Source organism: Aspergillus mulundensis (assembly GCF_003369625.1).
Source record: "Aspergillus mulundensis strain DSM 5745 chromosome Unknown scaffold_6, whole genome shotgun sequence".
NCBI classification, from domain to species: Eukaryota; Fungi; Ascomycota; class Eurotiomycetes; order Eurotiales; family Aspergillaceae; genus Aspergillus; species Aspergillus mulundensis.
Window position 1 is genome coordinate 1410461 of NW_020797894.1, and position 14349 is coordinate 1424809.

At 52.1% G+C, this 14349-nt stretch overlaps 6 protein-coding genes across 6 annotated transcripts; 4 read left to right on the forward strand and 2 right to left on the reverse strand.

Moving 5' to 3' along the window:
• Positions 1–3689: 3689 nt before the first annotated feature.
• On the forward strand, positions 3690–4637 carry DSM5745_06646 (TMEM53 family protein; the record flags this gene model as incomplete). The annotated part of the gene is made up of 1 exon (XM_026748662.1): positions 3690–4637. One exon carries the CDS (start codon positions 3690–3692, stop codon positions 4635–4637), a length of 948 nt encoding a protein of 315 aa, XP_026602966.1.
• A 1027-nt stretch (positions 4638–5664) lies between these two features.
• On the forward strand, positions 5665–6180 carry DSM5745_06647 (putative quinol monooxygenase; the record flags this gene model as incomplete). Its single annotated transcript, XM_026748663.1, has 3 exons — positions 5665–5849; positions 5910–5937; positions 5998–6180. The coding sequence occupies 3 exons, from the start codon at positions 5665–5667 to the stop codon at positions 6178–6180; spliced, it is 396 nt and encodes a 131-aa protein (XP_026602967.1).
• Positions 6181–6611: 431 nt separating this feature from the next.
• DSM5745_06648 (putative DNA repair protein (Rad57)) lies at positions 6612–8324 on the forward strand (the record flags this gene model as incomplete). The annotated part of the gene is made up of 2 exons (XM_026748664.1): positions 6612–7006; positions 7055–8324. The coding sequence occupies 2 exons, from the start codon at positions 6612–6614 to the stop codon at positions 8322–8324; spliced, it is 1665 nt and encodes a 554-aa protein (XP_026602968.1).
• A 466-nt stretch (positions 8325–8790) lies between these two features.
• Positions 8791–10118, forward strand: kat1 (putative 3-ketoacyl-CoA ketothiolase (Kat1); the record flags this gene model as incomplete). Its single annotated transcript, XM_026748665.1, has 2 exons — positions 8791–8858; positions 8933–10118. 2 exons carry the CDS (start codon positions 8791–8793, stop codon positions 10116–10118), a joined length of 1254 nt encoding a protein of 417 aa, XP_026602969.1.
• Positions 10119–10251: 133 nt separating this feature from the next.
• Positions 10252–11313, reverse strand: DSM5745_06650 (putative zinc metalloproteinase; the record flags this gene model as incomplete). Its single annotated transcript, XM_026748666.1, has 1 exon — positions 10252–11313. One exon carries the CDS (start codon positions 11311–11313, stop codon positions 10252–10254), a length of 1062 nt encoding a protein of 353 aa, XP_026602970.1.
• A 385-nt stretch (positions 11314–11698) lies between these two features.
• DSM5745_06651 (putative mannosylphosphate transferase (Mnn4)) lies at positions 11699–12726 on the reverse strand (the record flags this gene model as incomplete). Its single annotated transcript, XM_026748667.1, has 3 exons — positions 11699–11816; positions 11863–12290; positions 12340–12726. 3 exons carry the CDS (start codon positions 12724–12726, stop codon positions 11699–11701), a joined length of 933 nt encoding a protein of 310 aa, XP_026602971.1.
• Positions 12727–14349: the final 1623 nt, after the last annotated feature.

The window sequence follows — 14349 nt, forward strand, 5'->3', positions numbered from 1 at the left end:
ACAGGTTAAGGCTACAAGCCTACAAAGCACAAGTGAGGCTGGGGGAACCTGGCAGGAAATAAGAACGAAGCGGTGTCAGTTTCAGGATAGCTCCTGCTCCAGAACGTCGGGAGAAGCTGAAATTGAAGGATTACGGAGTACTTCGTCAACACTGCTAGTCTACCAGGCCAAAAGCTCAGCAATAGAACAATGGGATGGGAGAGCTACGGAGTTTGTTCTTTGCGCCCAGTCTTGACCCTGCTGAGAACAGCTAAACCGTCACCTCGGATTTGCCAGCTTCTCGGAATTTCCGGGGTTTCTTGGGCGCCTACGGAATACAGCAAAGGCGCTTCTCCCTCAGGGAGCGGATAATTTTCATCCAAACAGAAAAGCTCCTCGTTGCATGCTTGCGAGATTAAATCGCCAGTCAAAGACGAGACAAGCCAGGGGCACGGGCAACAGGAGTCAGACCAAGAGTTCACCAATCATCTCTAATGACAAGGGCAAGTCTGGGCCCCGGCCCCAGGGCGTCGATCAAATACGCGAAGTGGCCTGGATTCAACCAGCAGTCATGATTGGACACTTTGGTCTAGCCCAGCATAGCCTCCTGCTTCAGGAATGGTCCACTCTGTTCGGAGCGGACCGGCCAGGGTGGGCCTCGTGGATAGCTCCCAGTCGGTCATCTTGGAGTCATCTTGGACTGGAAAATGAAATTAAATTAATTCTCATCCCTCCAGTTCTCGCCAGTCCGGTCGACGGTTGTTACAGATTCCAGGGCTCGGAGTCCTTCAATTATTGACCAGGTGGGTGTTCCTGGCTGCGAGTCAGGACTCAGGTCCCAACCTCACGGCGAGACCAAGCCTCGTCACCTCTGATATCAAGGCAACCTGATCACCTGCAAGACTTCCAAGAATAATATGCAGACTGCAGGCTGCAAGTTGCAACTCAAGCCAATTCCAGTAACCGCATTGTCGGATCTACCCGGCATGAATCGTCGTCACACCTCAAGTCTGACCACCGACACGATACTGAAATGATAAATCTCAACGGTTGGAACACGACCGCATCTGGATTACACCACGACTTTGATTTGCTTCTTCCGTGCCTCCGTACAGTCGTCGCGAAATGGCGAACAAATTGACCGAGCAGCGCGCGCACCCTCCTTGAGAGATGAGAGTCCTCTAGCCGAGCCAACCCCATGCTTAGCGTCAAGGGCCCTGCATGTTGGGAGCAATCCGAATGGGCGGCTTCATATTACTGCTGGGCGATGCCGCGATACAGTAAATGCACAGCGCATCGACGGCGTCTCTCCTCCATAATCCGTGGCACCGTGCCTTCTGACGAGGACTCATCTTTGTTCATTCAGCACATCCATGCCATTGCCAGATAAGCAGGAAGATCTGAGTCTCCTTTGAGTGGCCGGCCAGACCCCGGTTACACAGCTGGCCTAAAATATGGGTTCCCACCCCCAGGTGTGCATTACACTGCCTATGTATCCAGGCTCCAGCATAATTTCCCCAGGTTCCCAATCTGAGTCAGAAGTAGAAGCAGCAGGCTGTGCAACTCCGGTGGTTACATGACTCCTCACAAAGTCCAGACCAACGGGCTGCACCCTCTAGCCCCAAATGCTCTAGCCGCCGTTACTCCCTCCAAGCGGGCCGTGATGTGATGGAGAATATGATCTATCAGGCAACTAGCTGCACTCGTTCTTATGATTCGACAACCTCGCACAGAAATGGCTTCTCTTGGCAACCGTCGCTGCTGATGCATCGAATATCAGCCCGGGCCACCTTCCCAGCCTTGAGCTTAGGGCCTAGGCGGAGTCTGGGCGCACTCCTGTACTTCTTGTCTTCTTCATCTGACTGTCTCTCCGAGACTCGGGGTCTGACAGCTGCTGCGGCAAGGTTGCTCATCATGCGCTTGGGCCGTTGACAACTTGAAGCTCCAAATTGTATGCCACAGCGCCTCGCACGCAAATCGGGGTAACCTTCGTCGGTTCTCATACACTGTTACTCCGCTCTTCTGCCGCACGAATTTTGACTTTTCGCTTCATGAGGCCGCTTGCCAAAACTTCCTCCGTACGGAGTAGGCAAGCAGGCTCGGCTATCTCACCGGGGCAGGTTAGTGTTGCACTTGTACTACACAATCTGCTTACAGCAAGGGGCGCAAGAAAAATGCCCACTTTTTGTGCTACGTAGCGGGCTCTCGAGTCTCACGGTCTCTCAGGATCTTACTTCTGCATTGTCGGGCGCATTCCCCAGCGGCCAGTGCCGCCAGCACCTTTTTCTATTTTCCGCGATTCCCACACCGAATTTGAGCCTGGACTTGATTGTCATGTTGCGTGGTTGACAGCATGCCGATATCTACGTCCAGACTGTTTGCTGGAATGTACGGAATACCTACATCCATGCACCCTGAAACTGAGCACGCGGTTCCATGCGTAGTTGGAATATTACTTTGCACCAAGGCTCCTGAGGATACTCTCCAGTCAATGCAGATCGACTCCGCAGATACTAAGCTCAATTATCTGATGCGGGGGAAGTCTGGAGTGTATAATTAGGCATCTGTCTCTTCATTTTTTACTCGGCACACCCACGCGACAACTGGCCAAGCAAGCCGGAATCTAGAGCCGAGGCCTGCAAGGAGATAATGTTACGGTGTGCTCGTTCACAGAAACTTTCGGTTGCTTTGATAACTGAGCGAACCCGAGTATCAAATGGCAGGCAAGCGTCAGAGTTCTAGAAGCAAGGCACCTTGAGATCTGACAAATATGGTACCATAGACAACAACTCTCCGACAAGAATGGAATCCAACATGACAAATTCTACGCGCGATCGTCCCCGCTCAGGCTGCTTACAGTAAATCAAGATTCAATGATCGTCGTCAGGGTCCAGTCCACTGTCCCAGAGAATCAAGAGCCTTTCGCCACCGGCCGCCCACTTGGTACGGTGTTCTCCCAAGAATTCGACGACGAACCAAGATCTTCTCAGAGTGCATTCAGATCCAGATCGAGGATCTCCGAGCCCAAGACTCCGGAGTATTGCCGAGCATTCCAAAGCCTGGACCTGCACCTTTCCGTCCCGCTGGACAAGAAATACCGCCATAGCAAATTCTCAATTTTTATTTGCACCTCATGATTCATGCCCGCTTCCTTAATATCTTGGCAACGGAGTAGGAACCTTATTCACATCTCAAGAAGGGGCTGTCATAACTAAGAGGAATTGGGGAATTTGGGGTCCTGACTTGCCCCGGAATCTCCCCACTCCATACGGTATTTGATGGGGAATGAGGGGTAATGATTTTTGCGTTGACAAATACAAGAGGCGTCGATTGCCCGATTATCCTTCGCTCAAATCCTGCGGTTTGGATGTCTTTAGGAACCGGATTGGCCATGGCCAGACTGCTCACCAAAGGGTGCTGCGTTCTCGGGTCCGTCAGAGAACACAGTGTGGTGGTTTGAATAGTCATATTTGTCACTCCTTCGCTGGCAACCGGTCTTCAATTCCGCCTCACCGGCCTTGCATTGCTAAAGCCGCACAGGTGTTTCTTTTTTGGAGCTCTTGATTGAGCACAGGATGCATGTCTCAACTAAAAACAAGGGATGACTTCTCCGGCTTCCACTTTCCTTTCAGTGTTTCGCAACCTGGCCTTCTCATTTTCGTCCCTCCCATTCTCCTCGGCTAGCATCGCATACGTCCGACACGCCGAAAATGAACCCCCTATATCCATTGGAGCCTGCTGGCAAGAACATCTGGTTATATCACCCGTCCACGACGGGCAATCGCACCATTCCCAATGGAAACCCAGCACTCGTTGTTATGTGCACCTGGTTGGGCGGTGCAACGCCTCGACGGATAAGCAAATACGTGGGCTATCACCGTCAGCTCTTCCCCGGGTCTGCTATCCTTCTTATCATGACCGACATGATTGATATCACTGTTCGCTCGTTCAGCGCTATTCGGGCTCGATTGCAGGCGGCACGGAAAGTCATTCGCCAGATTCTAGGTCAAGACGCAGGCGATGTCGAGAAAAACCCTAACGGAGTTCTCCTGCATATATTCTCTCACGGCGGCAGCAACACTGCCATCCAATTGATTCTCTCCATGCAGGATCCCGGGCATCCAAGCGGCATTTGCAGACTCCCATTACAGGGAATCGTCTTCGACAGCTGCCCCGGAGACACAACCTTCATGCGCAACTACCAAGCCAGCGTCTACTCCCTACCGCCGGCGTCCCTGCCCATCCATTTAATGAGCAAGGCATTGCTCTTCCCCACAATAGGGGTAATAACCGGGCTCCAGACTCTAGGCATCACAAGCCCCATCAGCAAGATGCAGAAGCAGTTGAATGATAGCCTGGTGATCTCTTCTCGTGTACCGCGGTTATATCTCTTCTCGAAAGCGGATGAGACGATTCGATGGGAGGAGGTGCAGGCTCATCTCGACGACGCAAGGATCCGAGGGTATAATGTGTCAAGTGTGGTATTTCATAAAAGCCCGCATTGTGCTTTGATAGTTGAAGACGAGAAGCGGTATTGGGGTGCTATCCAGCAGTTCTGGGAGCAGATTCTCAAGACGAGTACCTTGGCGGACGTAGTCAAGGGCGAGGCGGAGTTCGCGCTGGTTAACCCAACGGGTATTCGGGAGAGCAGATTATGATCGGGCTTGTCTTGATTCTACTATTGGAACTACGTTGGTGATACAGCCTTCCAGTGTACTATGCCCTGAGTCGGTTGCGCACTCCTTTTGTGCCACAGCTTCGGATTAACGCAGGTCTTCCTCGCCATCTCCTCATAACTAGAGAAGTTGGAACATACCACCAGAACCACCCTACGTGATGATTTCTGAGAGTCGGCAGGTAGCTAAGGGTCATGGTCTAGTTTTCATTCTCAGGCCACGCGATGGGCAGATATTATCTTGTCCGGCGTTTAAATGCTTGAGGCTCCCTATACCATTGCGTGGTTTGATGGCAATATAAGTTTTGTAGCCAAAGGCCTGAGAGTATCTCGGCATTCAGTATTCTCATACCTAGCCTGGCTAGCCATTTGGAACATTCCCAGGTGTATTTTGTTGCCGTAGACGGTAGTAAGCGCATAGCTACATAGGCATTGTCTGTGAGAAACTTACCGGCTGCCTTGAGTCCCATAGTAAGACATTTGCAGTTGGCAAAGACAATGCCTCTGCATAGCTATATGCTGCTTTTCTCCATACAGCACAGCCATTTCTTAGAACTGATATCACTTATATGACAAACCGAAGAAGCTAAGAACTTCTCCTCTGGGTTTTGTACACGATTATAGCCATCCACTTGCTGGCAGTCGCGGTCTTTCGTTGAAGGTGCAGGTCACACAGTCCCCAGAAACAGGGCGTATACGAGATGTGAGTGAAAGAGCGGCAAAGACCCGCCGTCAAAATCATTCAGTATGAGCCAATGGGCATCTAATCCCTTCAATATAAGTCTGGATGTGCAACTAAGCTTGCGCGTACAGAACGGATCCCCATTGATCTTGTGTGACTCTGAAGCTATCTATGAAAGTTACCCTCTAGGTAGCGCCATGGATGTCTTTTATAAAGTGCCCGTAAGTAAGCTATATAAGGGCAGCTGAGTCCTGGACAAGTGCTTCGTTCTTCACACACATATCATCCATTACCTTTTCGTCACGCTGCTCAATACCAAGAAGAACCAATGTCCCACGACCACGCCGGTGTCTCGCTCCAGGTCACTGTGTACTTGGAGCCAAAAGACGTCCCCACCTTCCTTGATGCCCTCTGGAGCGTATACGAGAAGATCCTCGAGGAGGAAAACTGCACCTTGTTTGAAATCCACCAGTCCATCGAGGACAAGGGGCAGATTCTGATGTTTAAGAATTGGTACGTGAGTCCCTTCACGTAGATCTCTGCTGGGATCATTGTTAAGGTTTCTATAACTAGGTCTGCATCAAGGGAGTGGGTGACTGAGGTAAGACGCCTGATCATGGATATTCTCTGGTGCTTCGTTTCTTAATCCGGACTTGTGTAGGTCGGAATGACACGGCCGTATCTCGAAGAGTATCATGCGAAGACCGAGCCTCTCTTTATCAGGCCGAAGCAGGTAGTGATTCAGGAGCGTCTGGGTGGGAAGTTTAGTGTTGTCAAGAAGAGCAATGGGCAGATTCGGCCTGGTGGTGGTGATGGGGGTCACGATGATGGAAGAACTAATTGAGGCTTCTGTGTCTCACAACCGGGATGTTGTCTAGACCTAAGATCTAGAGCCTCATGAAAGAAGGGGGAACGATGATATGTGATGTCTTATTGAATATCATATGGTGTTGTTCCGCTTCAAAGATTCATTAGCATACTCCAGGGCTATAAGGCTGTACTTGGCTTCATATATATATTTTTGGACGGGGGCCACCCAAGCTCTGGTGCCCTCACCATGGGTAAGCCATACCGTCAATTCCTGGGACAACGCATCTTCCTCCCTACTCTAGGCATGATGTCGCTGTAATTGAATATATCTTGAGCTTATGAGGTCCAGGATGGTATGATATGGGGACACGCGATACGCGATTGTTCATTTGCTCTTCCCCACATCAAAATACCCGCGACTTCTCCGATTTCTCCAACTTCACCTTCTCTCCATGCCTCCCTTCCATGGATCTTCTATCCATCCTCCCTGATTTCTCGATAAAGTCGTACTCGCACATAATACCGCCTCTTGAAAGAAGCCGAATCAACACAGTCGACCTCATCTCGCTGGATACTCTCGAAATCGCGAGACGCGCTCACGTTCCTCCCGCAGATGTCCGCCGTTTGGCCAACCAAGTCATCAAAGCCCTTCACCAAGATGTCGGGTTCGAAGAAGCTCCCCGTCCCGAGCAGGAACAGCCCAATAGCAGCCCTGATTCCGACTTGCCGTTGATCGCAGGACCGCGAACCAACCTCAACCTGTCACAATGGTGCACGATCAGCACCCTCGACCCCACCTTGGATACCTTGTTGAACGGAGGCATCGCAACTGGATATATGACAGAAGTGACTGGTGAAAGGTATATATGACCTGGGAAAATACGGATGAGTTGGCTGATGCGCTGTAGCGGGAGTGGCAAGACGCAGTTTCTGCTAGGTCTATTGCTGGCCGTGCAGCTTCAACTACCTCGAGGTGCAGGCCGAAGCGCGATATATGTCTCTACGGAAGCTCCGCTTGCTACGAATCGGCTTTCTCAGCTTATTGAGTCTCATCCGTATTTATCAACTCTTTCGCGTGACGATGCCCCTTCTCTGGAGAGGATCCTTTCTATCAATGCAATGGACCTGGAGAGCCAGGACCACATTCTGAGCTACCAGCTGCCCGTCGCTATCAAGCGGTACAATGTCGGTCTCGTTGTTATTGACTCTATCACCTCTAACTACCGAGCCGAACATACTTCCCACGACTTATCGGGCCTGTCGAGCCGCTCCGGAGAACTCACCAAACTCGGTCAGATGTTGCGTAACTTGGCAGCTAGCGAAGACATTGCCATTGTCGTCGCCAACCAAGTCTCAGATCGGTTTGAGGGAGACGCTCCCTTGCATTTTACTCAAGTACCCGGGAATCGGACATCGAGGTTTTCTCCCGCCGCGCACCAAGCACAAGATTATCAGCCCGGACCTGACCGGGAGACAACCGCATCGCCTCTGTCTCGAATGCGGCCATCCGAGCCAGGGAATGTTAAGTTGAATCAACATAGCCTTGCTATTCACCACTCCACATCGAACTTGTCAACATCGCCTTCGTCCACGCAAGACGACCAGCCACACTTCGATGGGTCATACCTCGTGGGCAATCCGATGCGAAATGAGATCCTAAGCCTACAACATCAACAACGTTTTTTCACTGGATGGGGAGACACTGCTCAGTCTTCAGTTGAGAGCGCCTACTGTGGTCTCCAGCGCCCCGTTCTTAAAACTCCGACGTTAGGACTCGTTTGGGCCACCCAAATCGCATGCCGAATTGCACTAAAGAAGTATTCCCGGCCAGTTAATCTTGACCCTGTTATGGACGAGAAATACACCCCAGAGCCGCGGGGCGTCTTTCCAAGACAACAAGACGAACCGCCTAGTACAGAGCCTGCAATGAACACGGCTCCTCGTTTTGAGGAGAAGTCAACTCGACCAAGTACACCTCCTGCTCCAGCAGCTTCAAAAGCTGCACCTAAAGCCTCATATCCGTCGCCACCTCGGCTTATTGAACATGCAATCCAGCGTACCATGAAGCTGGTCTTTTCTCCATGGGCGGGCGGGTCTGTACCTGGACAGTCCGAATTCGAGAACGAAGTGGAGTTTGAAATTTGGAAGGGCGGGATCAAGACTGTTCAGAAAGAATAAGACCGGCATCACCTACATACGAATTGTCTTCCGATATAATGTCTGCACCCCAGTATACTAATGCCTGGTGCTACGCACGTACATAAACATTGCTGCTTCTTGGAGACTGTTTAGGATGTACGCCAGTTGATGATTACATACCCGACATACGGAGACACCTACAACCGTAGGGTATCATTAATTACTATGAATCGTTTCCAGTGCTACCGCAGGTAGAGTTTATTCTTCAGTCTGGGTGACAAACTCCCAGCTGGTGGGGTCCAGTCGAATTGTTATCCGATTGGCCGCTCGGATAACGTCGCGATTAGAAAGATGCCTCGGCTTCCCCTCGGCCCCAGATTTCGGCCCATCATCAAGAGGCAACTCCTCCTCTGTCTCAATCCTATCTGTCTTTCTTCTCTTCAACCCCTATCCACCCTTTCTTTCATCACCTAAAACACACAATCATCCGAGAAGGTATCAGAAAATGGCTGCTGAACGCCTAAACTCTATCCTTTCCCACCTCCGCCCCGGGAATAAGGGCGTCGCCGCTATGTAAGTCGCCACCAACGCATACTCCGTATACACTAGCAAGCAGAACAACAGAACTAATCTCTATTCTTGCTCAGCTCGCAGAAGAATCCCGACGACGTCGTAATAACCCTCTCCCTCCGCACTCCGCTCACAAAATCCCGAAAGGGCGGCTTCAAAGACACAGAACTCGACTACCTCGTCTACGCCCTGCTGAAAGAAGTAATCGCCAAATCCCAAATCGACCCCTCCCAAATCGAAGATGTCTGCCTCGGCAACGTCAACGACGGAAAGGCCGCCTACCTGGTCCGCGCTGCCTCTCTTGCCGCCGGAATCCCGCACACGGCTGGTGCATCCTCCGTGAACCGCTTCTGCTCCTCGGGCCTCAAGGCCGTGCAGGATATCGCGAACCAGATCTCACTCGGCGCTATTGATGTGGGCGTTGCGGTCGGCGCGGAACTCATGTCTGCGGGTGGAGATCGTCTGAATAAGCCGTTCAACAGTGAGGTCCTGCAGAACCAGGAGGCTGCGGACTGCATGCAGCCGATGGGACAGACGAGCGAGAATGTCGGCAAGGACTTCAACATCAGTCGGGCACAGCAGGATGTGTATGCGGCGGAGTCGTTTCGACGGGCGGAGACCGCGCAGAAGGCGGGCTGGTTCGATGACGAGATCGTGCCGATCACGACACGCGTCAAGGACCCCAAGACCGGCGAGGAAAAGTCCGTGACGCTCTCCAAGGATGACGGCGTGCGCTACGGCACGACCGTTGAGTCCCTGTCCAAGATTCGTCCGGCCTTCCCGGACTTCGGCGATAAGAGTACCGGCGGAAACTCGAGCCAGGTTACGGATGGGGCTGCGGCGGTTTTGCTCATGCGACGCAGCAAGGCGATTGAACTGGGTCAGCCGATTCTGGCGAAATTCGTCGGTGCGACGGTTGCTGGTGTCCCGCCCCGTGTTATGGGCATTGGGCCTACGGCTGCGATCCCGAAGCTCCTTTCTAAGTTTAACATCGACAAGGATGATGTTGATATCTATGAGATCAATGAGGCGTTTGCGTCGATGGTGGTTTACTGCGTCGAGAAACTGGGGCTGGATCATGCGAAGGTGAACCCTAGGGGTGGTGCCATTGCGTTGGGACACCCGCTTGGTGCGACAGGCGCGAGGCAGATTGCTACTATTCTGAGCGAGGCGCGGAGGACAAAAGCGAAGGTGCTGGTTACGAGTATGTGTATTGGCACTGGGCAGGGGATGGCTGGGCTGTTTGTTAATGAGCAGGCTTAATGCTTTTGCTGTCCATCATTGTATATGTGTATAGTTGTCAATCTCAAGTTGTTCATGTCCAAAAAACCTGTATGGGTATGTATGGGTATAGCGCTAAAAATAAATGCAAACAACAATGATCTAACAACGAACATCAAGAAGAGCCATCCCTCTTCTCCTCCTTCGCCCGTCTCGCCCTCTCCTCCGCCGCTCTAGCCAGAACCTCCCTCATCCCCCCAGCACCACCACCAACCCGATCGCCCCTCCCCCCTCCGAGAACCTGCGAACTCCCAACAACCCCACCCCCATCACAAACATGCCCGCCCTCCCTCTCAACCTCCCAATCACCAGGGTTATAGAACTCGTCTCCCCCTGCCATGCGCCCCCCACTCTTATAATCGCCCCTCTCGACCTCCCCCTCAATCTGCTTCGTGAGATCCCAGAAATCCCGATCATGCTCACTGTGCACACAGTGCGCAAGCTCATGGCACAGCGTGCGCCGGATGGTGCGGTAATCGCGATACCCATCGTATGCGTCCGTGCGGAGCCGGAGCTCAATAACCTCGCCCTTGTTCCGGTTTAATCCCAGCGTTCGCGACTCGGAGGTTGTGTGTTGCGCCGGATCCATTTCCGTCAATAGAGGCACGGAGAAGCGGTGCTTTGCCATGGCGGCCTTTATGCCTGGGTCGTCGCGCAGGCGCGTGAGGAAGTGCAGGCTTCGCGAGGGGTTCGGGAGGTACGGGAGGGGTTTTAGGGCGTGGAAGGTGTAGGTGTTGGCATTGGCTGTGCTGCTTAGGGTGTGGATGCCGCTTGATGAGCGGGTTGGGGTGGAGGTGCGAGAGTGTGCGCGCGCTTCGGCGTGGGCTGCGGCGCGCTTCTCTTCTCGTCGGCGGGTCTCTAAGCCTTGAGTGTTTAGGCTGTTGATTTCGCTTGTGGGTGTGCCGAGGAGGGTTATCTTGAGCTTTGGGTTGTCGAGTGGGAGGAGGTCTGAAAGGGGGGTTGGGGCGAAGGGGGCGCGTTGCATGCCTGGCTTCGGGGCGATCAGGAGCTTCTGGTTTTCGAGGGGGACGTGGAAAGTTGAGGCGAGGGTTGTTGCGAGGTCTTGGAGCGTTGCGTCTGCGGGGAGGATGAGGGGGTGGGTGGCGCCGCGGTGGTGGATTGAGAGCGTTAGTTGTGTTGGGTCCGCCATGTTGCCAGTTGCAAGTTGCGCTGACATGTCGAGATACGGACAGCGCAACGGGCGCACGAGATGGTCTTATAGAGGGTGAGAGCAGGCAGGCAGAGGCGATGATGATGAATCCGCCGATCTTCGATCGCTTTCCACGCTGGGTTAGTCAGCCGGAGATTGTACGGAGATAATCTCCTGAAGGAGTATACAGAGTAAACAGCACGGAGTATGTATATGACTACGGGTTTAAGTGCCCGCATACCAATATAGTATATTAATATCCTAGCTGAATAATAGACCCATAAATCCTCAGCAATGCAACCCAGCCGTAACTCCTGTCCCTGAACTCCATACCCATATTATACAGACGGCACCGGCGCAAACGTGACGGTTACACATGCGATTATAGACCGAACTGAACAGACAAAGACGACTACTCGTACTGACGATCGTCCTTATCCGCTTCTTTCTCTTTATCCTTCTCCTTCTCCTTTTCGGCTTCGATCACCTCGTCGGAGATCCATTCTTCGAGTGTCGCATTCCAAGTATGACTGCACCAGTTAGCTGCTATCCATTTACCATCGACTCGGTACTAACTGGTTGTAATGCGTCTCCGTCAGCGCCTTTCGGCTATACTCGTCAATAAGGACCTCCTCGTAGCGGTACGGAACCTTGGCTGCCACGCCTTCGAAAAACGATCCACGCAGCGGGTATATATCACTCAGCAGGTAGTTGTGGTTGTTTTTGCACCCCCACTCGTTTGGCTTCTCCTTGTTCAGTTGGCTGAGCCCCGTGATGTCGATGTATAGACCGGTCTGCATATCGATCCACCGAGCGTCGATAATATTCAGCCCTTTCCCGCGATCACGTTGCCGCGCCCAAGGATTGACGTCAAGAAGGTAGGAATGTTGCGCATCGGGGTTAGTGGTATTGAATTCGGCCACTGTGCCGTTGAACTCGTTGGCGAGGCGGAAGAGCGTGGCTTCGGAGACTTGGGTGTCAATATCCCAGTCCCAGGGCATAATCTATAACCGTGAGAAAGTGACATAACTATCACAGATCAAATGCGCATACCCTGCCGTTCCACCACCATCCCAGCAATGTCCCATGAGCAAGCCAAGTCTCCAACTTGTGGCCGTTGAAGAATTCGAAGTACGAGTGGATGATGTGCGTCAGAACTTGCGAGCGCTGCTCCTTCGGTACTGGCTCTTTGAAGAACCGCGAGTCGTAGTGGGCGTTGATCTCATCATTCCCTGGCTCTTGGAAGTACTTGTACTCCTCCGTTGTGTTCAGACCGTACGTGTTCCATAGGTATAACGGGTCGTTCAGGTCGACGGCAGCACCGAGGACGCTGCCGTGGATTTTGGCTTTTGATGCGGTGTCCGAGAAATGATTCGGAAGCGCTAGGGCCGTTGCGATCCATGCTGTACTGGCAAATGCCAGTAACCCCCGGGGGTTCATCTCGAGTCGGAAGGGGTCGTAGGTTATAGGTGAGTCTAGGACCGTCACGTTCTCATTTGCATTCTGCTGTAAAGGAGAGTGGAATTTTATAGTCCGAAGAGATAAAGATGAAGCCTAAAGATAGAATTTGGTGATAGGTCGAGGCGAGAAAATTGTTGCTATTTAGGCTCTCGGATAGCAAGGCCGACTCGAGTCGCTCTGAAAGAAGGCTGGCGACAGAGATAGAAGGCCTAGATCGAATGAGAGGACAAAAATAAGAATGATATAGCGAGAGTAGATGGGACGGTGTCGAGGTAGGAGGAGAAGACGGAGGATTGACAGGGGAGGAGCATGAGGGGTTAGTGACAGGGCAACCAGCAGAAAAGGGACGTCAAGACCGCTGGAAGCCGAGGTCTCCTGCCAATCTCTGGTCCAAGCTGGAGGGCTCCACTGGGGAGAAGGGGTTCAGGAACTGACCTTCAGCTAGATTGATTATTGTTCTGTCTAGGCTGCGCAATTAACTTTCCGCGTATCATGACCGCCGATGGGCGACAGCGACATTGGCATACGTTGCTAGGATTATGACTATGGTTGTATATTGAAGTCTGTGGCCAGCAGAGGAAAGGACACTGTACGGTATACAAATCAGGGTCCACCGGATTTTGAGAACCTTGCATCCTTTTTATCCTGATCGTCATTATTTTCTGGCTCGCGTGCCATCCTACCTCTTCCGTGTTCCCCACTTTTACCCCCGTGTAAGGCTTTTAAGTCCGCGTTCTCGAAAGAAACCCATCCATGCAGGAATTCATTCAGTAAGAGCAGGACTGCGCATGGCTAAGCGCTGGGTTATATGCTAATTTTCGTGGCGAGTGAGTGGGTAAAAAGGGATGAAGACAGAGTGAAGAGCAAAAAAAGACTGGTCCCGGCGAGGATCGAACTCGCGATCGCCAAGACTCCCTCTTGAGAAAGTTATAAGCTTGACGCTTTAACCGACTAAGCTACGGGACCAGAGGACATTTGCTTTGTGCTGGGTTCGATCTACCAATGTGCCAAAAATCGAAGGGACCTTTCACAAAATAACCTTCATCGAGCATGCTGCGGTTCTTCTCGATGTTTCAGGCAAACGCTCCTAGGCCGGCTGTATGCCTTACCCATGATAAAAAAGGTGGTCTGCTTTGCCTCATCTTCGCAACCGTGTTCGGGTCACTTCGGCGCTGGCCAGTGCTCGGGAACCCGCACTGAAAAATCTTCCAACGCGGTCGCGAGGCGGCGAGACTGGATGCGAGAAAAAGGCAATGTTGCATGCTGTTCGATAATTAGAGTGCTTGTTGGCAGGTATGTTTGTTGCAAGGATGGGATCGGATGAGTGACAGGGCTCGTATTCCAGCTCTGGGACGTTGTACCAATAATCTCTGTAGACTGTCGCAGGCTCGCGGTCTTCCAGCCGAGATTAGGGCTCGGGGATCGCGGAAGGGGCAAATCTGGGCGTTTGTTTGGGATACGGTTCAGCTTTGAGTGATACAATGGTACAACGGGCCTGGTAAGCCGCATGTTACGTGTATGGCAGGAAAATAAATGGAATCGATGGAAATATATATATATCCTAGAAGGAACACCAAGCTCCTACATGGCGCAACAAACAGT